Raw genomic sequence first — 23,134 nt, forward strand, 5'->3', positions numbered from 1 at the left:
ATCTGAAGGGTTTTCTCTACACCTTCATGAATTAAAAGTGTTGCATGAATGACCTATTCATTTGACAAGACATGCCTAAATAACATCAACTCTCTATACATCCATCCAGCCATGGCAATAAATAAAACCATCCTGAAGAGTTTCACAACATGAATCCTAGGTTTTAAGACAAAGGTGCACAGAGAAAGTATGAATTTTCAAGCTGCTTTTCAGACAAGCAATTCTCTCCTCCTTCAAAAAGAATCTACCAACTGTATAACCTCTAATCCTCCACCTTCCTAGACACAAGCAGTTGGATTTTTTTGTATCATGCATCATCTTCCAGTCATTTTATTGAACAGTTTGTCCCTACAACTCAGGAAAAAGTACTCATATTCCCCCTACAATTAGTCACAGAAAACCATGCAAACAATTCTTGAAGGACTGTGTTCAGAGCCTTAAGGGCATATGGAATCCAGACCAAAATAAACTCCTTCCACTGTTTGCACACAAAAGCTGTACTTACCCTGATTTGTGAAGTACAAGATCTAGATATGACATCACTTAAGAGCTGTGCTACTTAAAACCAACAGAATTAGGTATAAGCAGCTGCCTGTTCAAGTTGGGATCTGGTCTGTGCAGAGGCACTTACCTGTTTAGCACACACACAAAAAAACAAGCTAAAAAAGAAGCTAAATGTAATAGAATTCAATACTCTGAGATTTTACCAGTGGCAAATAAATCTCATTCTTCTCTGTGTCCTTAACAAAATCTACAACTAAAAAAAAAATAAGAAAATTTCAGGGAAAGTAAAACACATGGAAAATATGAACCTCTGCTTATCATAAGAAAACAAGGGAAAATCCCCTTCTCTTTGGAGAACTTTTAAGCACAGCCTTTACAGACACAAGTGGATTATTGGCAATGTATTCCCCACTTGTGCTTTAATGAAAAAATTCTTTCATATGTACATAAGTGGTTAAATAAGTTATAACTCTCCATTAATTATCCAACTGGTGAGTGAATGAGACAATTCATAAGAGCCTGTCTTGCATAAGGAGTACAACTTATAAGCCATACTTTAATGAAGGGTCTTAAAATGGTACAAACATCTATAAGAAGCTCATCACACTAATAAGCTCTGTTTCCAAGGACCTGCATTTGGTGAACAGATGAGTATATAAATGAGAATAACAAAAATTAGAGGCTTACCCCTCCCTCTTGCTCCAGTCATCAAAACTGCATGTATTTGTAGCATATACTGAATTACTGACTCCAACAAATGTAAAGATTGCATATATATATATTTAGAAAATACAAGAGGTACATTTTAAGCAGATAATAAAATGGGAATGATTTACAACAGTTCTATTAACTCATTCCATCAGGTGGTTACAGAAGTGTCCTCAGTTTGGAGATGATTTAAACTAATTATTATTATCACCACCAGACAAATGTAATAGCAATTCAGAGTCTACTGATAACTTTCTACCTTCTATTATCCAAACTGATTCATTTATACAGATGCACATATAGTCAAAGAATTACCTCTTTCTTTCAGGAATGGACTGCTCTTGTGACAGTGCACTCAGAATGTGAGAGAAATGCTTCAAAACCAACACCCTCACTAATTTAGGCTGATAACACACTACTCTTTGATCCAGAGATTCTGCATGCTCAATCATTCTGCCCCTTCTGAGACAGAGTCACTTCATGGGCATCACACCTCTAAGGACAACACAAACATCAATAGGCCTAAATCTTTGAGACTAATTCCTGAGATCTCTAAAAGAGGAATAAAGTGAGAAAACTGAGTACATCAATAAACACTGCAGACTGATTTCTCATAAATAACAAATAAATGTACTGTCACAGTTTCATTCTTCTCTACAACTCCTTTCACTCCCAGTTCACTAGTTATTAGTCATGGTGGAAAAAGCCCATTAATTTTACTACCACCATTTCAGCACACACATATATACTCCATCACATAAAAACCTTTAGCTCTCTTTCCCACAAATGAAATTTATCTAGATCTTATTAAATTGACATGAGTAACTCAACACATTAATTCCCTCTCCTTAAAAGGCAAATCCAACACCAATTTGTGCAAAAAGCATTTCAAAGGATCCAGGATATATCATATTCAGGATACAGAAACTACAGTATTAAATAGAAGCAATATCCCCAATAATCCAGTGAAATGAATTACAGTGGACAGTGCAAAATACTTCATATAAGAGACATAAAACTCCCTCATGGAATAAATGCAAGGCAAAAGAATATGAAAGGAGAAGATAGAACTGCTTATATTCTCATTATTTATTTAAAATGTCTAGCCTTTCTAGAATATCATTAAATCCTAAGCCTTAACTCCTAACAATAATTCCATAGATTAAGTAGCATTACCTCTCAAACTTAATTTAGTATCCCTGTACTTTACCCCAAAAAAATGGGAAACCAGCATACATAGTTCATACTTTTCTAAATATTATTTGAATAATCCTGTAATTCATTACTCTTCTGTCAAAACTAACCACTCCTTTTTTGAGCATCTGCTCATATTGGCATTTTTCAGTGTCTCTAAAGCCTGTCATCCACCTCAGCCTCTTCTTTTGTTGTTAGCAGTGTGGGGGATAAGAGGTTAACTTTTGTTTTTACTATTTCTCATCTCCTTTTGGCTAACTATTTTTGGGTTGTCCCTTCACAGACCCTCCATACAGATAAATGTATGCTAGCTGATTCAAAATAGCCATTTAATTTGGGATATTTAACATTTTTACATTTCCCACAAGCTGCAGCAGACCTCTGGTTTTTACCCAATTAAAAGCAGGTAGACAATAAACTTCTACAACCTGCAGCAAACACTCTGTCTTACATAGACAGCTATGAAAAAACTGCACTTCTCAAGCCAATTTACAAAGTCGCCATCTAGTTAAAAATTAGAGTGAATTACAAATGCTGCAATGGCCAGCATTGCTCAAACTTACAGTATAAAAGGACACACTTCAAGATAATTGAGAATCTGCACTGTATATTGAGTGAACACATACTATTTAATGATTATTATTAAAGTGAATCAAGGCAAATCAGTGTGCTTTGAATTCATACACTACTCAGTAATAAATGGCTTTGCACGTTTTGTTTGTTAGACACACTAAAAGTTTGAATTTGAACAGAGATGAGAAATACTATTTCAGCTAAGCTGGTATATTCCTGTCTGGCAAAAGCAGCAGTGTCAAGAAGACACTTTGTTATTTGAGACAGACTCTGCAGAAAATCAAGCACTGATTGTGCTTTTGAAAGCCCCACAGGTTATGTGCACCAACTCTCTCGTGCTGAACAGGTGTCAGCCCCACTGCACACAGCTGTCACGGGGGGCCACACAAACAACACCTCACCTTTGCACTACAGACCTTCAGGCCCAAAAAGCAGCACTACTGCTGCACAAAAGTTCAAAATAACCACGCTTGATAGCTGGGATCTTGATGAACTTCTCACCCTAAACTGTCCATCTAACAGCTCACTGCCTCGATCATTCCCTCCTCTCCCTCACTTCACGCTCCCCCCACACCTGAGCAAAGCAATGGCACTGCTCTTGTCAGCAGGAAATTCACAACGCAGTCACAGAATACCCTAATAAAAACATTTGCACTTACTTGGAAGAGCCTTTAAGAAAAAAAATAGTAAATTTACGAGTTGGCACAAAGCTAGCTTTGGCTGTGTGTTATATCCAACACAGACAGGCTACTAAAACCCCAGACCAAGTAATATTTGTTCCTCATCCTGCATTTCACTGAGCATAAAACAACTTCATCAAGGTAACACTACACCAATAATAATAACGCAAGTGCTTATTATTATTCAAACTGAAACACCATTAAGAATACATATTACAATGACATCTACTGGGAAATAAGCTACAGGAAAATGGAATAGCACATACAGAGTCTATACTTCAGAGCATATACATTTAAATTTGACAGAGCAACTTAGTTGTTGCACCTGAGAAACAGAAAATTAAGATTTCTCACTGAAATAGACTCATCTCACTTGCAAAAACAAATTAGCTCATTCTATTCAAGAAAGAATTTCCAACCTAACTAGTGAGAGCCCTGAGAAGAGGAAATGCTCCTAAATTCAGTGTGCTGTGATGAGGTTTCATCTATTGACATGGAGTTTTGCTTCATAAAGCAGCCCAATGACTGAAGTTCCTGGTAGGGATATCCAACAAAATTTACAAAACTTAGATTACCAAGCAAGAGGTCAATTTCAGGTGTGCAATTAAGTGTGAAAACAGTATTTGAAACAAAATTTTAAAAAAGAAAAAAGGCCATCAGCCTCTAGACATAGACTCTACTGAATAAATCTGCTGCAAATATGGTATTTAAATCAATGTTTTTCATCAAGAAAATATTCTGCTGAACACTGCAGAGTAAGATTTTACTGGCTTAAAGCACTGACTGGAGACGCTCTTGCCTTACATAGGCACCACTTCCTGCCTCAGCACTAAGCCACAAAGATTAATAACTGTAAACTCAAGTAAAACACATGCAATGGACAATAAATTTCAGAGAGCTGATTAACTGTAGGATGCAGAAGCTTTCTACTCTGAATTAAAATTCTCGATCAATATAATTCAATAATCACAGTCTGAAAATAAACTATAGAAGGGAACAACTAGAACGCCACTTGTAACCAACATTTAGTGTTACAACATTTACATTAGCAACTTGCATATTTACAAATTTTATTTTCATACCTACACGTACAGTATTACCACCAGCAACTCCAATTACCACTAATAAAATGGCTCATGCTGTTTTCATATCCACTCAACAGAGGATCAATCCAGCACTTCCTGACCTCCAGGTTGAACTTGTGGCATTAACAAATGCATTAAATTAGCTTTCCTGGCAAAACACAGCACAGGTGATGAAAAAGCAAAGTAGATTGGTTGAGTGATGAATTCTTCAACAACTTTGCCAGCTTCACCGACTCACTTAAAGGAAACATGTTCTAATTAATCCTCACTGAAGTTCCCAAACCTAAGGAGCCACTTTAGTGGTAGCCAGGTGTCTGCAGGAGCAGCCTGTGTGAGAGGAGATCAGGAGCTGCCCCCACTTCACCAGAGGCAGCTCTAAGCCAGCTCCAAGAGGGCCCCAGCACTGGCAAAAGCCAGTCAGCCATGCTGGTGGCACCTCTGTGCCAAGGCATCTACCAAGGGGTAAAGACCAGTGTGAAGCAGCTGGGAGAGGAGTGAGAAACGTGTGAAAGACACAACCCTGCAAACAGCAAGGTCAGAGAAGGAGTAAGGAGAGGTGTTTCCAGGCACTGAAGTGGAGATTGCCCTGCAGCACTGGAGAATCCCATGGCAGGGCAGATGGATATGCTCTGAAAGAAACTGCAGCCTGTGCAGAGCCCACAGAAGAAGCTTCTGGCAGGAGCTGCAGCCTATGGAGAGAATCCATGCAGGAGCAGGCTTTGGGCAGAACAGTGCCTGTGGGGTACCCACAGCAGTAGTCTGTTCCTGCAGGACTGGATGCTTTTGGGAAGAACCCATGCTGGAGCAATTCATGAAGAACTGCAGTCCATGGGAAGGACCTGGGATTTGTGCTCCAAAGCATTTTGGAGCACTTGGTGAAGGACTGTACCCCATTGGAGGGAGGCCACGTTGGAGCAGGAAGAACACTGTGAGGAGGAAAGAGCAGCAGAGACAAAGTGATATGAATGAACTAGAGCATCCCCCATTCCCTGTTCCCCTGCACCACTGGAGAAGGAGGAAGTACGAGAGTTAGAAAAGAAGGAGTGAAATTGAACCTGGGAAGGGAGGGCTGGAGGAAGGTGGGTTTAGTTTTGACTCTGTTTCTCACTGTCCTACTCTATTTTTAATTGGCAGTAAATTAAATTAATACTCCCCGAGCTGAGAGTGGTTTGCCCACGACAGTAATTTGTCAGTGACCTCCTTGTCCTTAACTCAACCCATGAGCTGGGAATTTTTTTTTCCTTACTTTCTCCTGTTGCTCAGCTGAGGATTGAGAGTAAGAGAACAGCTTGGTGGGGACCTGGCTGACTTTCAAGTTTAATCCACCAGTGCATATTCAAATTTAAAATCCCACGGTTTTCATGAAGTCCTACCATAGGCTGATGGACAAGATATACCCATGGATATACTACCCATGCAATATTCACTGAACTTAGGAGTGAGACAGTATAGCACATGGCCCATGTATCCATTACTACTCTTTCATAGGTTTTTTAGAGTTTCAACTTGTTATCATCTTCCTGAACTTCTGGACTAATACTCACTGGAGCTAATCAATATCCACTTTCATGCCTGCAGAACAAGTGTTCCATCAGTGCTAAGATTAATCACCCCTTCACTGAAGTTGGATTATAGAATAAACAAGCTTAGGGAACAGAAAGAGCAAAAACAACTTTCCTCTGATATTCGCATTTCTGAAAACTAAATAATTTTACAAATCTAACTCAGTCATCTCTGTTAAGGTGATACACATCTTCAGTAAATTGAAGAGAGATCATTCCTGAACTTGTTATAAACCATATTTCCTGCAATTCCCTGTATAATTACACAAATTATATACTGGTACCAGTCGTTACAAGCAACTCCATGGAAATTACTAAAGCTGTAACCATTAAGTTGCTGTTTGTAAAGACCACCATTCCTGTCATTTACAACTAATATGCTAAGAGATGCCTCATTCTCTTGTTCAGCCTACTGAAGATGCTTCCAAATCTACAGCCACTTGGGTTTGCTTATGAGATCTAAGTAAAAATAACAGAAATGTGGAAAGCAACTATGAAATTCACTGATCTATGGACTGTAGTAAAATTACCAAGAAACAAGTAGTTTTCACCTCTATGTCTAGTTAAATAATGCTATCTGCAGGAATGAATGCAGGTTATTTCCAGTAATCAGCAGGATGGACTGACTACTAAGAACAAGAATGAAACTACTCTTTCTACCCTACCCCTCACAAACACCAGAAGACTGTTTCTGTATATAAAATGCAAACAGTGATGGCAACATGAAGACTATGAAGAGAGGAAAATCAGAAGCTTTTCAGTCTCTAGAGCTGACAAGTAAAGCAGAATAATATTGAAAAACTAAAAAATACAGAGCCTTTTAGAAGAATCCAGCCAACACATCAGAGAAATCAGATCAGGGACCTCCCCCACCTCAAATCTCTGCACACCACACACTTACAGGTTGAAATATCTCCACCTGGTAATTTTTTCTGACTCTTTCAACAAAGAGTTACAGACACAAGCATTCAATTACTCTAGAAAACTCTATGCACTGCACAAAAGAAAAAGCTGATTTTTAAAAAGAGCAGTGATAATGAGAAACAAACAAAAGATTATTTCAGAATAAACTTATACAAGACAAGCTCAAAGAAACTTAACATGGCAAGCCAGTGTTGGAATTTACGTCAGTAACAAGATGTGCAAGTCACATAACTGTATGGCCTTGTTACTTATACTACCATAAGTAGAAATTTTCTTTATGATACTCCTGAACAAAATTAAGAAGGAATAGGGAAACTCTGTAAACACAATACACTGCCCAATGTAACTATTATCTGATTTTATGGAAGACCAGATAAATCACTGTAGACTGCAAATACCAAGTACATCAAAAAATCAAATTTTATAGAATTTCTCTGTTGCATGTTTAGACTGAAACAGGGGACACAGTACTAGTACATAAATCATTGAAGAGATCATATAAAATTTAACCTGTGATTGACATTCTGTCAGCTACCACACAAACACCCTCCTAAACAAAAAAGCTTTTTTTCCCCTTCTCTTTAAGAAGCAGCATGACATAAAAACACTGTATGATTTCTCCAAGTTATTAGAAGAATAAGACATTTTTGACACCAAAAAACTTTTTTCCCCCAAACAGCAGTCCTTTCTTTCACTGCTGCAGGTCCATTTACTATGTATTTGCTGTATTTCCTATAATTTTCCACAAAATTTAAAGCTGATGTTTTCTGATACATTACCATATCACAGACTCAAGGGAAGGATAACATTTTATGTAACATTCCCTGTTGCTAAAATCATCGAGCTACATATCAATCATAATTTGGATAAACACTGACAAAATTTTTAAGAACAGATTTTTCATTTCATAAGCAGAAGTCAAATGAGTTGCAATTGCCACAGCTCTACTACTATGAACTAGCAATTTCCTCATGTATGAGATTACATTTTAATTATTTTGAAGCTGCAATTATGTTGCTGGGTGGGGGGAAGAGAAAAACCCATTTGCTTTAGCACTGTATTTCAAATTCTGTTACACTGGCCTGTGCCTCACTGGCTTTTGCAACAGTTTTTGAACTGGACAATAAAACTTCAAAGCAGCAACTGGCACAGAAAGGGAGTGGCTTGGCTACTGAAATAGATAAGACAGGCCAATGAAGGGCCTTCAATGTCCCCATCACCACAGCACCTACCATCCTGCAGATAAACTTAGGTCTCAGCCACAACCTGAGCCTCCCCTAGATCTCAAGATTATCCACAACAAATCTTCTGTCACAAGTGAAATATTACAGCATTACAGTAGAATTAGTTCATCTTCATTACATGACTTTCTGGATGATTACTCTTCCATACTCTTCAGAGCATTTACAAAGCCATCTTCCCCCAAAAATTCAAGGCTACTATTTTGAAAATAATTTGGACTTCCTCCAGACATAACAACTTTGGAATAAAAAATATTATCAGAAGCAAAACCACAAATATCCAATTAGCCAACAGTTATTCCCATTAATCTATTCCCCTCCTGCAGAGCAGGAAAAGTCAGCTCCTTACAGAGATCTGGTGCAGCAGTTTACGCAGCTGTGGCACGGTGAAGGTGGGGCGAGCTCGCTGACAGATTTGTTACTAGGACACTCGCACCACTAAATCCCGAATCCCCTCACACTGAACCTGCTCTCCATAGCAAACCCACCCTGTCGTGTCTCAGAGCGGTCCAAAAGCCAGATCCTTTTGCCTGGCTGATGTCTCCATTCCCCACTTCCTTAAAAATTTAAGCATGTTGATGCTGTGACCCATACTGCACCTCACAGTCAATGCTCACAGCACAACTTCATTCTTTAATTCTAACCTCCCCCTTAAAGCTCTGTGTTGCCATGATGCCTGGATAAATTGCCAGCACTTGAGATATTGCTGTGTGGTGGTCAGAATCCATCAGGCTGACCAAGAGCGCCTCATTCTTTCCCTTCATTCACCATCTGTCTGTATCCATCTCCTGTGATCCCAGACTGTCCTTATGGACTGTGTGCTGTCTGGGGCAATAACCATCTTTTTTTCGATCTCTGTTTGCACTAAACAGCATGGAGTCCCCTTCTGCAGTTTTCATTAAGGCACTAAAAGTGGATCTGTTCTGTAGAGATTTGCAAACTTTGATTTATACAAAGAATAAAAAAAAAAAGTCAAAGGAAAAAACCCAACTACAGGCAGTTCTTTCTATCTGGTTCTGCCTTCCAATACTCCTCTCCCATATTCCAGAAAAATCACTTCTCAAAAAAGCAGAAATTTAAACACACATATGTCAGGTCATAACTGCAAGATTTCAACGTGTCTCTTAAAAACCCCAAGTCACGCTAATTCAACATCAGAAGTGTCATTACATAATAAAATATATCGATATCATTTTACTGTAATTGACCTGTTTTGTAAATGACCCAAAATATGCAAAGTCTTCTCTCAAAAGGACAGCTGGTCATTCAGCAATTCAAAGGAAACTGAGAGCTTTTTGACAGGGACATTCTAAGTATTCTCTGCCTCTGGTTAAATAGTCTCTCCCATTTTCACTGACAGAACAGTCTCAGCACAGATCTCATCGCTAGCTGCCCTCTGGAAGCACACAAGCACTCTGCCCTTCGGGGACTGAATTCAGAAACAATTCTGGGACACTTTGGAATTCTCTCAATACTGACACCACAAATCCACATCATCCCCCCTACCTTTCCCTCCTGCACACTCAGACATGTCTCAGGGTGTCTTCTTGTGTTTGGGGGCAAAGTTTTCATTTGGCCCTATTATCACTATCAAACTAAACCGAGAATATTTTGCCTTTCTTTCCACTAGAAAGAGAAATTAAAGAAGCAGCAGCCTGGCTTTAGAGCAATCACTGCAAAAACCACACTATGCGGTAGCACTCGCACTTCATCTCCTTCTCCCTAATTCTGTACCAGCTCCACTACATCACACTTCCATCCTGCACCTACCACTTGGTAGCTGCCCTTCCTATGGAATTCCAGTCCTGCTCGAGAAGGGAAATACAAACGGACAGACATAACTCTACTGAAGCCTATGTCATTCTCCTCTAAATTAAAAGGCACCAACACTGTATTTGCAGGAGTCAGCCGTGCCCTCGGTTTATCACATCACCTCGGCAGCAAAGCAGATCAGAATCTGCGGAGGGGACGAAAAGGGGGACAGGGACACGATCCAGGATAAACATTTCACTCACAAAGTGGAAGGAATTCAATTTAGGAATCAATTACACATTTAAGCGCCTCGTCACGCCGGGGTAGCTCACGCTGGAGTGAAGCAGCTTTCCCCCCCCAGCCCGGGCTGCAGCAGCCGGCGCTGTCCGCCCGCCGCCGCGGGCCCGGCGAGCGGGGCAGCCCCGCGGGCCCGGCCGTGAGGGCGCGCCCTGCCCGGCCCCGGCGCACCTGGATGTAGTTGGTCTCGCAGTACTCGGCCACCCGCTCCAGGTTCGTGTAGCTGTCGAACAGGGCCCGGCGCCCCCCCGGGATCTCCTCCTCCAGCAGCATCTGCAGCTCCGCCATCTTCACATCCTCTCACCGACCGACCGACTCACCGACAGACAGACAGACAGACCGACCGTGCGTCCCTCACCCCCGCCCGCTCCGCGCGCTCCCCCCGCCCCCCCGGGCTCCGCGCCCGCCGCCCGGGCCCGGCCTCGCGCCGCGCGCACGGAGCGCGCGCCAGACCCCCACCGCGGCGGGGGCGGGGCGCGGCCGCGCGCCGCCTCCTGCGCATGCGCCGCCCCGCGCGGCCCCCCGCGCGCCCACTTCCGTGCCGGCCGTGCGCGGGGGGCGTTTCCGGCGGGAGCGGGGGAAAGGGCGTACGGCCCCCGGGCGGCCCCGGTGCCGCTGTCCGGGAAACAATAAATAACTACGCGAGTGCGCCTTTTGGGCAGCCTTGGCTTCCTTCTAAATCGTTCCGCCTTAATTCACTTGCCCTGCGGCCACCTCTGCCCATAGCCCTGGGGGCTCCGAGCGCTATGTGACCCTCCTGCCCCTGGGCGACCGCTGAGCGGCTCTTGGGATCGCCGCAGGAAGAGCGAAACGTCCTCTGTGGCGATCCTCTCTGAAAAGCTGCTGTTCTACAGGGGCGTGAGGAAGGGTGAACTCCCAGCCTTGCCAAAAAAGCACATAATGAAGGGTCAGCAGAAAGAGAGGAAGGACAGCCTCGTGGCTGAGGCTGCACTGGGGCCATTAGTCAGGTCTGATCGGTCAGTTCCCGGCTTCAACACCGATTTCCTTTATGTTCCAGGGAAGTCACTCCAGGATTGTGATGAAAATGTCCACCTTTCGAGGAGCGTGCAAAGCTTTCCCACTCAATTCCTCCACCTGAACCTAGAAGTAGCCCTTCTCCCACAAAAAAAAAAACCCCAACCAACCAGCCCTCTGGGCAGAAGCGTCCCAGCTTTCTGCAGGGGAGCTCATGTGTCCCTTTGGAATAAGCTGCAGCTGTGATTACTCGCTGCTGTTCCCGTGGGGCTGCACAGAGCTCCTGCTGCCCGTGTGGTGCAGCCCAGGCGCGGTGCAGGAGCCTGGCGCTCCCCCAGCGCTCACGTTACAGACACCAGGTAGCTGGGCAGAGAACATCCAGCGCTGCGGGACCTGGGCAGCAGCCTGCTCCTACAGAACGGCTGTTCTCTGGCTTTGGCTGCTGTTGCAAAGGCATCCAGCTGGAGATGCCTGACTTCTAGAATTGCAGATTACAAACACCTGGCCGGGTCAGGCAACAAACTAGTAATCTTTGTGGCCAGTCCTTGGAAATTTCTTGTCATAAAAGTAAAGAAGATGAAAATCCCTGCCCTGAAGGTCATTTCTTCTTAGCTTGCTTAGTTCTCCCATATGAAGGATGAGTCAGGGACAGTGTTCATCATACTGGTAAAAAAACCCTCATATGCAAATCATTTTTCTCCCATTTTAAAATGTGGTCTGAAATTCACAACTTCTACTACTTTTCTACAAGCAGTTAGAAAGCCAAGGGCAATTTGTAGCTGTAATAGACTTACTCTCACAAAAAGGCTTATGAACCACAGAATACCCTGCCAGAGACACCTCATCATGATTCTTGTGGGAGGAGAGAGGTGACTGCTCATGAGCACCTGTGCTGTCACTGAACACCCATGGGGTGCCTGAACACCCGTGGAGTCAGGCTGCCTGCAGTTCTCCACAACAGTCTGGCATTCTGCCCTAAACCCACAAGGAGCAAAGAGATGTCTCTTGGTGCCCTCTACCCACAGAGTTTATAAACCATGAGTTACACATCCAAAAATACTGGGTTTGGGGTAGTTAAAGAATGAGTCATGGCTGTCAGCTGCCCTGCTGATTGTTAATGCATGTCTTGAGAGAGCAGTCTTTACTGCAATGGCTCAAGGAAGGAAAGCCAGCCAAATCAACTCAAGAAGGCTGCTGTGCAGTGTGGCGCTCCAAGCCTTATCCCACACCTGCAAGAATCATCCATGGCCAGGCCTCCACCTCCCCCAGGGTGTGCAGCTGATGGATAATGCTTTTGCAGTTTGGTAACAGGCCCCGTGCTCCCTCCTCCACTGCAGCTTCAGCTTGGATTCTGCTTGTGTCACATCTGCTGCTGCTGTTGCAGCTCCAGGAGTTGCTCATGCCCATGCTTCCAAGACTCTTTGTGTTTGTGCCAGGCTGGAGGCAGGCTGAGGCTTTCCTTCTCTCCTCATTCATTTGCTTCTCAGGTGTGAAGTCAAGCTGTCATTTGGCAGCTCCCCAGTAAACCTACATGATCTTTCTCTTGGCAAAACGAGAGAGCTGTCAAAATGTAAAGGAGAAGGTTCTCCAAAGATGCTGTTAGGAGTTTAAACTTGGATTAGCAGCACCAGAGTGCAGGGAGGGGCAGCTGTTTAATTGTGTCATCTTCCCTCTGTGCCCTTGGGTGCCACCCGGGCCTGCTTTCAGTGGAAACCTGTGAGAGCCCATCTGCTCTCAGATCTGCACTCAACATCAGCTCCCACCTGTGGATCAGGCACCTCTTGACCTCTCAAGGGCTCTGCCTGTGGTTCTTAGGGCACAAGAAAAAGCCTTATCTGAAATACATGCACACAGCTGTTCACCAGAGTAGCTGCACTAACCTGCCTGCATAATCAGGTGCTTGTTATCACAGCATGTTTATATTTTAATAGGGTACTCATTTATGGATTTAAATTTAAACATGAAGAGTCCTTCTGTCAGAATAATGACCATTCTATAATCCTCTGTATACATACAAAAAATAATTAGAAATAGTGTTTAAATTAGATCAACTGAATCCAACTACCACTTCCCTAAATTTACATAAATTACTTCCCATCTGTCAAGTGATGTGCTAAACTAATTTTAAGTTTTTACAGTCTCCCAGCCCTAATTTATTACACACTGTAACTTCTCCAATTTTTTTCAATCCTATTGTGCAAGATTTTCCCTTATATTAATATCTTCAGGACTGAGGAGCAAAGACATTTTTCACCTAAAGGTGCTGTTCAAACAGTCACCAAAAAGTAGAATGGCAAGCAGTCTAGAGACTTTAAATTGGAGATCCAAGATCCAAAGGCACAGGGAAACCACTATTCTTCCAACTTCTCTCAGATGTCAGGGTTTTAGCCCTGCCAATCACCCAAGGGAGTCCCCTCCTCACAAAAATTTACACAGGTGAGCCAACCCATTGGTCACATGCAATGCTGCAGCTGAGCACTCTGCATGGGTGTCCCACACATACAGTTTGAATCATCAATTCCTTATTAGAGAAAAGTAATAATGGGGTACCTCAAAGGCCACCTATGTTTTGCACAGAGTAAGAAATCACAATCAAAGTCTCTTCCATTTCTTTTGCTTTACAGAGAACTGAACAGCACATCACATAAGGGGTACAAGTAAAGATCTTTGGACAGATGACCAGGTCAGATCTTGGACAGATCCTGCTGCAGGTTTTCAGTGCACTTCTTTATATAACTGTGCTCTAGTTTTATGAACATTTTTCCTTTTATCTTTTCACTCTTTGTAAACAGCAGAACAAAAGCTGAAAATCCCTGTGCTGCTGCATCACATGGAGCTGAGCAGATCTGCAGCTGGATAAAGGACAAAGGACTCTGGTACCAAAGTTTTGCTCATGTGTACTGATGATATATATAGGCCCATGCCCTTTAGGAGAAAGGTAGCATTTACTGGAGGGGTGAGGGAGGGAGGGAGAATTGGGCAATTGAGGAAAAGAGTCTGTAACTGAAGCATGTACCTTCACTGCCCCAACAGAGACACAGTCTTCATGCTTGCTTCACATGGTGTTTGGGTCTGCCTCTGCCTGGATAGCCACTCTTTGCCAGCCTCATAATCCAAAGCTTCTGAAGCAAACAGCAGTTTATTGAACTCCCATGGCTATTCCAGAGTGCTGGGGTGGCCTCCCAGCACAGAATGCAGCTGTCTAATTCTGCAACAAATGGTGTCAGGATCTCAAGGCATCCTAAACACTCAACCTCCAGCGCTCACTGTAAACCAGACTGAAAAACCCACACACCCTGAAGCTGCACATTCTCCTCCTGCTTCCTCAGGCATTCAGCAATTTGCTGGGCAATCAAGATTATAACCACAGATAACCTCTCTGCTTATGAGAAACTGCTGCTGGGTAAAAGGCTGGCTGCGCAAAGGTAGGAGAGTAGCTTCCATCTCATGGAAGTGTTTGCCCAAAATTGCTATTCCAGAACCATCTAGTGCACAGCTGACATCTCATACCTCACAGCACCTCCAGAGAGGAGCAGGAGATGCTGCAGAGATTCAGACCATCTGTTTGAGGGCACATCTTATTCCAAATCCCAAGCTTTTTTCTAGTTTTCTGCTGAACTTTCTTTCAACAGAGCACCGTGTGAGGACAGAGCCAGTACAAGGGGAAGTACACTCCCCAGAAGGAAGAGGTCAGGCCAAATAGGAAAAATCATCTAACATTTCAGACATTAAAAGAAAACAAGCAACAAATGGTCTCAAAGAGAGGCCAGCACAAAGCATAGCTGCTCATCAGTTTCCTTCCAAGGGATAAAACGACAAGCATTCAGGGAACAGGGGAGGAAAGAACAGCTCTAATTTGTTTTTCCTGCTGGTATTCCTTCTCTAAGATGCTAACCCAGACCAACTGGCAGTCCTTTTCCACTCTCTCCTGACCCTGTGGCATCCCCCAGGTAAGGTCTAATATGGTCACTGAGCCACTGAAGGGTAGTTAATGCTCCACTACAGCACATACAAAAATTCATCCTCTCTGAAATATTGATTCTGGCTCACTATTACTGACTTACTGATGCTTTTTTCACATTTTCAAATTTGGTCTGCAGCAGCTGCAGCAGTCAGAACCATTCTTTGAGGTCTTTGTTTCTTCCTGAAATTAATGTTCAGATTTTTAGGTACTTGCATAACTCCAGGAACTCACCCCTTGGAGCTTTTCTAATCCTGTTCTGTTTGTAATCCTGCTTTTACCACATAAACCATTTAAAAATATTTTATGATCTTGCATATTCTTTGGAGCCACCAAACCCAATGTGTGATGTTTCTGTAACTAGCATAACTCCCTTGCATAGGAAGGGAATAATTAATCACACCTTTGAAGTCATCTTTCCTCCTTCTATCACACATCTGGACAAGTAATCCCCTTTCTCAAGGCTGTGAAGGCAGCTTCTCCTTGCACAGCTTCTCTTCACTATTACAGTCTGCATCTCTCTCCTTCCCCCAACTGCTCTGTTGTCCTGCTTGGTGAACATACAGGAGCATTTCAGCCCTTTCTCTCACCCACAGCTAATTTTGACAGTATGGCAACAAGACAAATCTCAGTGATGCAGGAGGTGGAGGCTGATGGCTCCCATGGGCACAGTTGTTTCGTCCACCTGAGTCTGAATCCAGTTTGACAGAAATATTTATGCACAGAAGGCAGCCAGGCCTCTCCACATGTCTCCTCGGAGAGGGAGCTGAAAGGCCTTATTTATTGCAAAGGCAAAAGCATCTCTGAATCATACAAGTGAGCTTTTAGCAGGAAAGAGTTAAGAACCTAAGCTGTACCCATCCTGCTGTAAACTAGTCAAAGTTACAATCTCTGCACCCTGGAGTATATGACAGGACCCAAATGACTGACTGCCACACATCAGCATGCAAGGTTTGATCTGTCTCATACAGGTATAAGGATTTTTTTTTCCATCTTCATCTGTTTAGGATTGAGCTTTCTAGAAAACACAATGGAGGATTCACACCCCTGAATTCAAATGCAGCAGGGTAGCCTAACCTATTTTGCAGATGCCAGCCTTAGCTAACAAGATTCCAGTGGGTTAGGACTGAGCTGGGTGTGCAGCTGGCTGTACTGCAGTTCAGGACATTGGTTTAAGAGCCCCTCTCAGACTACTGCTTCCCCAGCTAGGAATGGGATTGCTGCAGGAGACATCCCTAGGGTGAGAGCAGAGGGGAATGGCTGGAAGGCCACAGGTTGGTCACTCTTCACCTAATGGGAGTCTAGGGTATTATTGATGGATAAATAAAGCTGAGCTCTGGTAATCAAAGTAAGCATACAAATCTGTGCAGATGCCTGGGCTCACATAGAGATTTATTTGAATCAGGAACACCAAGGCAATTCATCCTCTCCTAACAGCCTCATTCCCTGCTCTGTGTGCTCACTACCCATGGGGCTCAGCTATGCAATCATTCCCCTCCTTCCCCCTCTGTGCTTTCCTGCAGCATGTAGTGGCTAAATATAACCTGACAGCTTACTTTCTCTGGTCCAGAGCCTCAACATGCATGCACTGCTTCTCTGTGCCAGAAGCTCTATTTTACAAGTCAAACCATAGTCTCCCTCCCAGCTCATCTTGTATCAAAAACGAGCATATATTCACATCCTCTCTTTCTATATCCAGCACTGTTGTTGGAATGGGCTCACACAGCAACTGCAGTAGCACATCCCCCAAAACTCTACCAGCCTCAGAGCCACACAACCAAGAGTTAATTTCTGCAAATGCCAGCTAGCCCTTAGCTCTAATCCACTTACACTAGAGTTCAGTTAGTTCATCCACTTACACTAGTTCAGTTTTGGCTTAATTCTAAGTCTCTTTGAAGCCACCACACATGTATAACTTCATTAGATAGTGCAGTTCTCACATCCAAGTGGTACCTTACTACTTTTCCACATTTTTCTGCCTCGTGAACTTCAAAAGGTGCCATATTCCTCTACTGTGCACTCACTAGAATGTCATTGAAACCTGTTTCCTAGATGTATTTCCTGACCTATGGCAAACCAAATCTCAAGGCCAAATCTCTTAATTTTATTAATTCCAGAAAAATCTGATCCTTGTCAGTGTATGTGACACTTCCAGCAAAAGAGGTTGTTTATCCACTTGTTAGTTGTGCTCCTTGATTCAGAAACCCAGAGCTCATTAGAATGCTGTTGTCTAGGTATGTACATCACGAGGATAAAGGGATTATTTCAGGGCACAGACTGGCTATCATCTCTAATATGTAGGAAGAGGAGCAGAAGAGCAAACAGATACAACTGGTGTGCTTTTGCTTCTCTGTTGGCAATCTGATATTTCAAGCTGTTTTTATACAAAGGAAAAAGCAGAATGGAGAAATCCTTATCTTAAAAAAGTGCCTGGGAGCTCAGTGAATTCAGCAGCTCTTAGGATAAAATACCCACAGTACATTCCCCCTGGCTGCCTCCTCAGGAACCAGCAGTTTTTTTCACAGCTTTCCATTAACCACTTTTATTATCTGAACGTCTGCCCACATGAGTAATTGAGTGAGTCACATCAGCAAAAGACTTGTGGAGTTTTATGAGGAGACTGTACTGTAAAATTTTTTGAAATCACAGTTTCATTTACAGAATGAGGATTTTTAGCTCTGGTGACAATTTCAAGACCAGTGCAGCAGTAATGGGAGAAAGAAACACAGAGGTGATAAGGATTTCCAGTTCTTGAAGGTAATTGAGAAAATGTGATTGCTCAGCTCAGTTTGCCACACTGGAACAGTACAGCTATAAAATGTATAAATGCATGATGTATGTTTGCAGTATTTTCATCTTTACTATGTAAAAATCACCATCAAGCTTCCTCAAGTAAAAAAGACATTCGCTGTGAACTACTGGGTATATACAGCAACAGGCTCTACCTACTTAGCACTGCTGGAATATGAAACCAGAGGCCAGGCAACTTCCATGTTATTTCCTTTTCCTTTACATTATGGCAATACTAGACTTACAAAGACATCTAGGTGTTTCAATAGTCAAGTAGGTGCTTGACTGTTTGAGAGTATTCAAAATCCAAACATCTAAGCAGATCCAAAAATTTGGGTTCCAACAACTGAAAGCCACAACTAGAATTTCAGTGCAGCTGTACCAGACCAATATACTGGATGCTCAATGGTATTCAATGCAATTGTACAGCATAAATAATAGTTATGCAAAGGACTGCAGAACCAGACCCATGGCTGAGGTTAATTTAAAGCATTCTGTTAAAAAGCAATCAATCTGCTCCTTCCTTTTAGAACACTACATCAAATCCAGGTGCAGGGTCTGTCAAATTCAGTATGAATTCTGCACAGCAGAGGAACAAAGTGCTCTCTCTGTTCCCAAATATCTTGCTTATCAATGAATGTGGGATGGCTGCAACCATTGGTTTCCCATGATATGCAGTGGTGTATTCTTGCAGGCATCCCTATCAGCTCCTGTTGACTCACATGGCTCACTCCCCTCCTCCCAAAGCACCTACTGCTTGTAGGTTTTATCAATGAAGATGAAGGGAAGTCTTCTTCCACACTTTTGACATGTATGAGTTATGAATTCATATTACGTTTGAAGTATGAATTTTGCTTTTTTAGACATCCTATCCCTCCCCCAAAAAGATAAATGGCCAAATATGACTTACCTTTTTCTATTATGATTGTAAGAGATTTTTGTTCCTTTCCTGTATTCATGGCCAAGGGAAGTTTGGTCAGGAAAAAAGCTTTAATGGGTGAATCGTCCCTTGGTTTTCTGCCTGACTATTCATTCCCTCCCAGCCTCCCTTCCCCAGGCTTTCTGGATACAAAGTACTTTTGGAATCATTTAGTCTATTGCTGAAACACAGGCCCTGAGCTAGCAGGTACACAGCACTGCTGGAGTATCTTTTTCCATCAGTTAAATTAAAGAACTGAATCCAGTTGATGGCTGGGCTCACCAAGCTCTCTTTTAGAGAGGATACTCAGGGCCTTCTGCTGTAAAGCTCTGTAGGGGAAGATGATCACTTTATCCTTGCTGCAGTATCTGAGTCACCACTGAATTGGAAGCAACTGTTAAAAAAAAAAAAAAGCCTTTTTTGGTGAGACTTCAAAGTTGGCAGCCAAGCAGGCACAGCACTGGATGTGCCAGGCTCGTGACAGAGCTGACCTGCCTGGATGCCAGCAGGGAGGTGGGAGCAGAGCCTGCCAGTGCCCATGAGTGGCTCTGCACTGCAGAGACTGGAGCAGGGAAGCTTCAGAGAGGGTCAGAGGTGGTCCCAACACTGATACCCCACATCAAGAGCAAACATTTCCTGTGTGTCACTGGAGCATCACTTGTCCACCTACAGGGATGTTTCAGTGTCATCAAAGTAACCAAGACACTCACCAGGGACATCTTTTACCTGGTTTCTCTGCATTTTCAGTTCTGCATCCTCTCCTCTTTGGCCAGGGCAAAAGGCCTCAGCTACCTCATCACTACTACCATAACTTAACTGTACATCAATTAAAATTAAGATTTTTGTGCCAAGTTACACTAGTTTTAATGTAAAATCCTGCAAGATTTGTCCTTGTGACTTTTAACTGGTCTAGCATTGATTAATTTGAACTACTTTTTCCATTAAAGAGATGATCAAGTGCTTGTGCCAAAGATGTTGGAGTAGATATAGAACTATGACTGATGCTTCCTGCCTCTTGGAAGCAAGGCTTTCTTTACAGGAGCATTAAGATCATAGAACTCACACATACTTCATTTATCTTGGGAGCAGGCTCCTCTGTAAAAGAAACTCGAATGACCTGAAAAGTAGGGGGAAAAATTCTTTCCACTCTAGCCCTCCCCCAAATCTTTTTGTGGGAAACACAACTGTGTTTTTGATGCTAAAATTCACAGATTTAAAAATACTTCTCCTCAAGGAATGTTGCCATGGCAACCTTTACCGTGTCTCCTTCCCCACCCTCCATATGTGAAGAACATTTTCTTCATCTTTTTTTTCCTGCATGTGGTAGTTCCTCTTCTCTGTCTGCTACCACCAAAACCCCGGCATTGAATTCTAAGAGATGTCAAACAGGCCTTTTGTTTAATTGAAAAGTCATTGCTAAAACCCACTTCTGAACTGAACTACAAAGAGGTGTCAAGATGGGTTCATACTCTCATGCTCCAAAAAAATGCCTGGAATATATTCTAGCAGTTCTTGCTTTGAACAAGTGTAAAGAAGCAACAGGAGCTGCCATGGTCATTAAAACAGTTTCACTTCCTGGTAGCATAACCCACAAGTGATGAAGATTTTCCTGAAGGTATTGCTCTACCCCATTCCTTTTGCCCCAAAGTCAGAAGAGGATCTGGGCACAAAAAGGAAGTCAATAATTAACTTTGCAGGGGAGAGAGAGTTTTCCTAAACTGGACTGCCAACAAGCCCAAATTCATATAACTGCACAGCTATTGGGGGAGCTGGCACAACAGCTGCCCAAGGGACTTCTAATCAGCAAACATCCACCCTGCACAATAACCAATATTTAATTTTGCAGCAAGTAGGACAGAAATTGCCAAGACCATCCTTTCCATGTTACAACTGAAAATAAAACATGCAGCTCTAAACCCTGTGGTGCGTGCCACAGCCACTGCCAGCAAGTCCTTAACTGCTGGGAACAGAAGGATATTACTATTATTAATAGGATATTAATTTGCAATGGTGCTTCTATATGTAGCTCATGTTAATTAAAATGTACAGATACCAGCATTCATGGATATTTTGGAGGTAATGGGAGGCTAGATCAGTAAACTGTCTCCTTTGCTCTAAGCTGTTAACAACTGCCTCACCAGTTGCCAGCAGGACAAGGGGCAAAAGTAAAAGGCTTTGACAGCCATAAAGGGCATTAGCAATGGCCTGGCTGCTCCCACCACCTGTGCTGGCTGCCTGCTCCTGAGGGCAGCAGGTTGCATAGGCACAGAGATAGACTTTCCTGAGTTTGCAGCTCCCAGTAGAAACTTGTCCTACAGTAAGAGCCTAAGGAATGAAATGACAGCTTTTCTGTGTGCTTTTCAAAACCATCCTGTCAAATTTGTAAAGCAGCTTGCTGGTGTAGAGCAGGAATATGAAGCATAGAAAGCAACAATTCCCTATATTATAGTAACCTCCCCCTCTTGGCTTTCTTCCTAGACTAAGACATTTTTTTCCACAGGTTGCAATGCTTGCCCATATTCCCATGTAAGAGGCAGAAGGCATCTCTGGACTTTATGCATGTCCTCAGTGTGTGGGTTGAGCAGCACTGACAAGCCCCTGTGCTCTGCTGCCTGGACTCCTGAGACTGGTGACCTGAACAGGGCAGGCACTGGCTCAGCTTCCCCCGGGCTGGCAGGGACAGGCCTGCGGCTGTGACTGCGACCTTGGGCACGGCCAGCACAGACTCCCCGCCTCTGTCATCTTCTCTTCTCACAAAATCTGCAGAACACAAGAGTGCAGAGAATTCAAATCCCTGTCAAATGCAGCTGATTTGGCCTAAGGGCTCAGAAGATAGTTCTTGTAAGAGAAAGGGAAAAATGGCCAAAAGTAAGCGGGAAGGGTGCACACCCTATGAAAACAAGTCTTCCTTAGGAAACCAGCCAAACAAGAACCAGTGACAGTGCATGCCAGACAAGGTGTGAGGGCAGAAATGGGAGAAAACTTCATTTCCATCTTCAAATCAAAATAGATTAAAATTTCCTAAGAGAGCTCTACTCCATGAACATTCCCATACTAAAAAAGGAGCTTGCTGCACAAGGATCCACAGCTGGGCTGATGAGTGTTGCACTAAATAGCCATAGCTGGGCTCTCAAAAGTGACAGAAACACACAGAGCAAGGAAACCTACAGACTGCAGCAAACAATGTGGCTGTGACCTCAGTGTCACTCCCAGCAGTGCATTACAAATGCCTCAGAGTGCCTTACCCTCCTTTCCCTCCATGCTCAACGCATTTCCTTAACTGATGAGTCAGGGTGGGTTTTTTGACAGCAGTTTTGAGCAAACACAAACTGATCACTGGCTCTCTCTCCAGCACACTGAGCCATATTCCTCTCCTGTATCAGTCATGGACTCCTGAAGCAGGCTTGATCACTGGCCTGGACTGACTACAGCCTATGGGTGCAGGCTAATGGAAAATTCATAACAAATTATATGGAATCACTCCCATTTTTGATTCCTGTAACTGGAGAAGGGGCTGTTACAAGGCAGTTCGATCAGCTCCAGCAAGGCAGAAAAATTACACTTGGGAAGATTTTCTAGTGTTTGAAAGCTTCACTCCTACAGCAGATCTTCATCACCCAGTTATATTCCTTGTTCAGTTTCCAGCAGGGACAGTGCTATCCTACCCTATTTTCCAAAGAAGGCAATAACCTAACCTTCGTTTTGCCTCCTCTGCACATCCAGGGATGTTTTAAAACGAAAATTCTTTACCATGCTGATTTCTCCAGAAGGTTTAGGAAACATCTGCAACCTTCAAGAAAAATAGGCCTTTTTGCATAAGCAGTGAAGCAAAGCCTAACACGAATTGCCATCTGGGGACACGACCAAGCTTTAGTGAAGTGAAGGTCAGATTAGCAAGAGCTTTCTTGCAGTTCATTATAAAAATCAATTCAAGAGAGACAGGAAGCTGAACTGCACAACTCTCCCTTT

General features: G+C 43.1%; 1 protein-coding gene across 18 annotated transcripts in view; it reads right to left on the reverse strand.

Annotated features, from left to right (window-relative positions):
- The window catches only part of ABI2 (abl interactor 2), a 64,881-nt gene extending 53,992 nt beyond the window's left edge, over positions 1-10,889 (reverse strand). For 8 of the 18 annotated variants that reach the window (XM_054515469.1, XM_054515471.1, XM_036386905.2 and 5 more), the window contains exon 1: positions 10,692-10,886. In XM_054515469.1, the coding sequence (XP_054371444.1) occupies positions 10,692-10,808 (117 nt within the window). In that variant the 5' untranslated portion in view covers positions 10,809-10,886. Of the gene's footprint in view, positions 1-10,691 lie in introns of all 18 variants that reach the window. The other 10 variants (XM_036386906.2, XM_036386903.2, XM_036386904.2 and 7 more) reach the window with 4 other exon arrangements.
- Positions 10,890-23,134: the final 12,245 nt, after the last annotated feature.

Source organism: Molothrus ater, chromosome 7, assembly GCF_012460135.2.
Source record: "Molothrus ater isolate BHLD 08-10-18 breed brown headed cowbird chromosome 7, BPBGC_Mater_1.1, whole genome shotgun sequence".
In the NCBI taxonomy this organism is placed as follows: domain Eukaryota; kingdom Metazoa; phylum Chordata; class Aves; order Passeriformes; family Icteridae; genus Molothrus; species Molothrus ater.